Below are 2,831 nucleotides of genomic sequence, written 5' to 3'. Positions count from 1 at the left end.
TGTGGAATCATAACAAATTGTGTATAACATTGAGAAGAATGGGAATTCCAGAACACTTAATTGTACTCATGAGGAACCTGTACGTAGACCAGGAGGCTATTGTTCAAACAGAACAAAGGAACACTGCACGGGTTAAAATCAAGAAGGGAGTGTGTCACGGTTGTATCCTTTCACCATATTTATTCAATCTGTATGGTGAACAAATAATCCAGGAAGCCGGACTCTATGAACGTGGCATCAGGATTGGAGGAAGTCTTGTTAACAAACTCTGGTATGCTGATGACACAACTTTGCTTGCTGAAAGTGAGCATGATTTGAAGCACTGATGAAAACTGAAGAACACAGCCTGCAGTATGGATTACATCTCAATGTAAAGAAAACAAAAATCCTCACAACTGGACCTATAAGCAGCATCATGATAAATGGAGAAAAGAAGTTGTCAAAGACTTCACATTGCATGGTTCTACAATCAACGCCAATGGAATCAGCAGTCAGGACATGACATGACATATAGCATTGGGCAAGTCAGCTGCAAGAAACCTCTTTCAAGTGCTGATGAGCAAAGATGTCTCCCTGAGGACTAAGATGCACTTGACACAAGCCATGATATTCTCAGTTGCCTCATGTATGTGAGAGCTGGACAGTGAATAAAGAAAACCAAAGAAGAATTGATGCTTTTGAGATGTGGTACTGGCAAAGAATGCTGAAAAGTACCATGGACTGCTAAAAAAACTAACAAATCTGTCCAGGAGGAAGTACACCTGAATGTACCTTGGAAGCAAGAATAGCCAGACTTTTGTCTTTCCTACTTTAGTAGCATAGTACCTAAGGTACTTGACTGCTAACCAGAAGGCTGGTGGTTCAAGCCCATCAGTCACTCCTCAGAAGGAAGGTTCGACAATATACTTCCATAGTGATACTGCCTGGAAAGCCAAGGAGAGGTGGCTATATAAGTCAAGTCTGACTTGATAGCACATAGCAACAACAACAACGTTGGTCATGTTGTCAGATGGGACCATTCCCTGGAGAAAGATGTCATGTTTAGTAAGGTGGAGGGTCAAAGAAGGAGGAGAAGACCCTCATCGAGATGGATTGACACAGTGGCTGTGGTGATGGGGTCAAGTGTGGCAAGGATAGTGTAGCTAACGTGGGACCAGGTGGTTTTCGTTCTGCTGTGCATAGGGTCGCTATGAGTTAGAGATGATGGCACCTAACAACAGCAACAAACATTAAATTTGAAGAAAGGCTCTTCAGACATTCTCTTTAGTCTTAGTATTATCTTAGTGTTTTATGAGTATTTATGTTGCATACGTATGCAAATAGAAAATATACAGCTTGATAACTTATATATGTGCACCTATATGAGCACATTTACTGTACTCCAGGAGGCTCCCTTTCTCCAAGTCATTCGCCTCCTTTCAAGGGTGACCACTACTCTGATCTCTAATACCATTCATTCATTTTGCATTTCTTGACTTTATGTAAGTACAAATGTACAACATGTGTTCTTTTATGTTTGGATTCTTTTATTCACTACTATTTGTATGAAACAGATTTTTCTTTTATAGATTATGCTTTTGGCATTATATTTAAAAAGTCATCAGCAAACCCAAGGTCACCTAAATTTTATTCCATGTTGCCTTCTAGAACTTGAATAGTGTGCATCTTATATTTAGGTCTACAATCTTATTTCAAGTTCACTGATGTTAATGGTGTAAGGTCTCTGTCTAGATAATTATTATTTTTGCATGCAGATGCCCAGTTGTTCCAGCATCATTTGTTGAAAAGACTATTCTTTCTTTGTTGAGATGTGTTTAAGCCTTTGTAAAAGATCAGTTGACTATATTTATGTGTGTCAATTTCTGATACACTGTATTCTGTTTCACTGATCTATTTATCTATTATCTTCATCAGTACCACACTGTTTGATCATTGTACACTTATATACATCTTGCATTTGGTAATATTAATCCTCCAACTCTATTCTTCTTCAGTATAGTGTTGGCTATTCTGGGTTTTCTGGGGTGCCATTTTTAAGATGGTTATTGGAAACAAATACTTTATGTTAAGAAAAGTGTAACTAGCATGGTAAAGAATAGGGAAATTCTATATATAAGTAATATTTCAAGCAACTCTGAATATTTATTCTGAAAAGTAGGAGACTTTAAGGGACATAAAAAACATATTTCATATATCTGGATATGATATATGGAAATAAATTATATTTACAGAGTGGCTGTAGTGGGTGGAGGTAAAGATTTTTATAAGTTAAAGAAAAATGAATTTTTGCTGGATGTATAAATTTTCTTGTAATTATTTGTATGTAAATATTTGTTATTGTTAGCTTCCATATACATGTAATCATATGTACTAATCTGAACATATGATATGCACAGAGATGGGGAAGTTACCACTGAGAAGTGTTTAAACGAAAGTGAACAAAAGGGATATTTTAGAGGATATTTTTGTGTCAAAAGATGATATTGTGCAGCTTTTTGCCATTGTTGCCACTGACTGCAAATTCTTTGTCATAGGGGGTGATTGTTATATTCCACAGAGGATTATATTTCTTGGAGTAGATGAAAGTGAAGCTTTAACTCAAGAAAAAGAAATCGCCTTGTCAAAATGTTCAAATACTAAAGGTAATGAATCGTTCTACATTTTGACTCATCTGTAATTTCAACAGATAAAGTTTGATTGTCGTATATACCAATGTAAGAGACTAGGTAACAAATCCTCAGGTTTTAGTTTGATTTGTTCTCCAATTGTTTGAGCACTGAACTTGTTCTTAGCCTTAGTTTTCTTTATATGAAAAATTACCTTGATGGACT

At 36.3% G+C, this 2,831-nt stretch overlaps 1 protein-coding gene across 1 annotated transcript in view; it reads left to right on the top strand.

Annotated features, from left to right (window-relative positions):
* CUNH12orf50 (chromosome unknown C12orf50 homolog) overlaps positions 1-2,831 on the top strand; it is a 59,187-nt gene that overhangs the window by 36,259 nt on the left and 20,097 nt on the right. The window contains exon 8 of the mRNA XM_042782693.1: positions 2,535-2,642. Coding sequence (XP_042638627.1) covers positions 2,535-2,642 — 108 coding nt within the window. The remainder of the gene's footprint in view (positions 1-2,534; positions 2,643-2,831) is intronic.

The sequence above is a fragment of the Orycteropus afer genome, unplaced genomic scaffold (assembly GCF_000298275.1).
Source record: "Orycteropus afer afer isolate SDZICR_OR568_19922 unplaced genomic scaffold, OryAfe1.0 scaffold00416, whole genome shotgun sequence".
Taxonomy (NCBI): domain Eukaryota; kingdom Metazoa; phylum Chordata; class Mammalia; order Tubulidentata; family Orycteropodidae; genus Orycteropus; species Orycteropus afer.
Note: the sequence above shows the minus strand (reverse complement) of the source record. Positions and strands in the feature narration are given on the sequence as shown.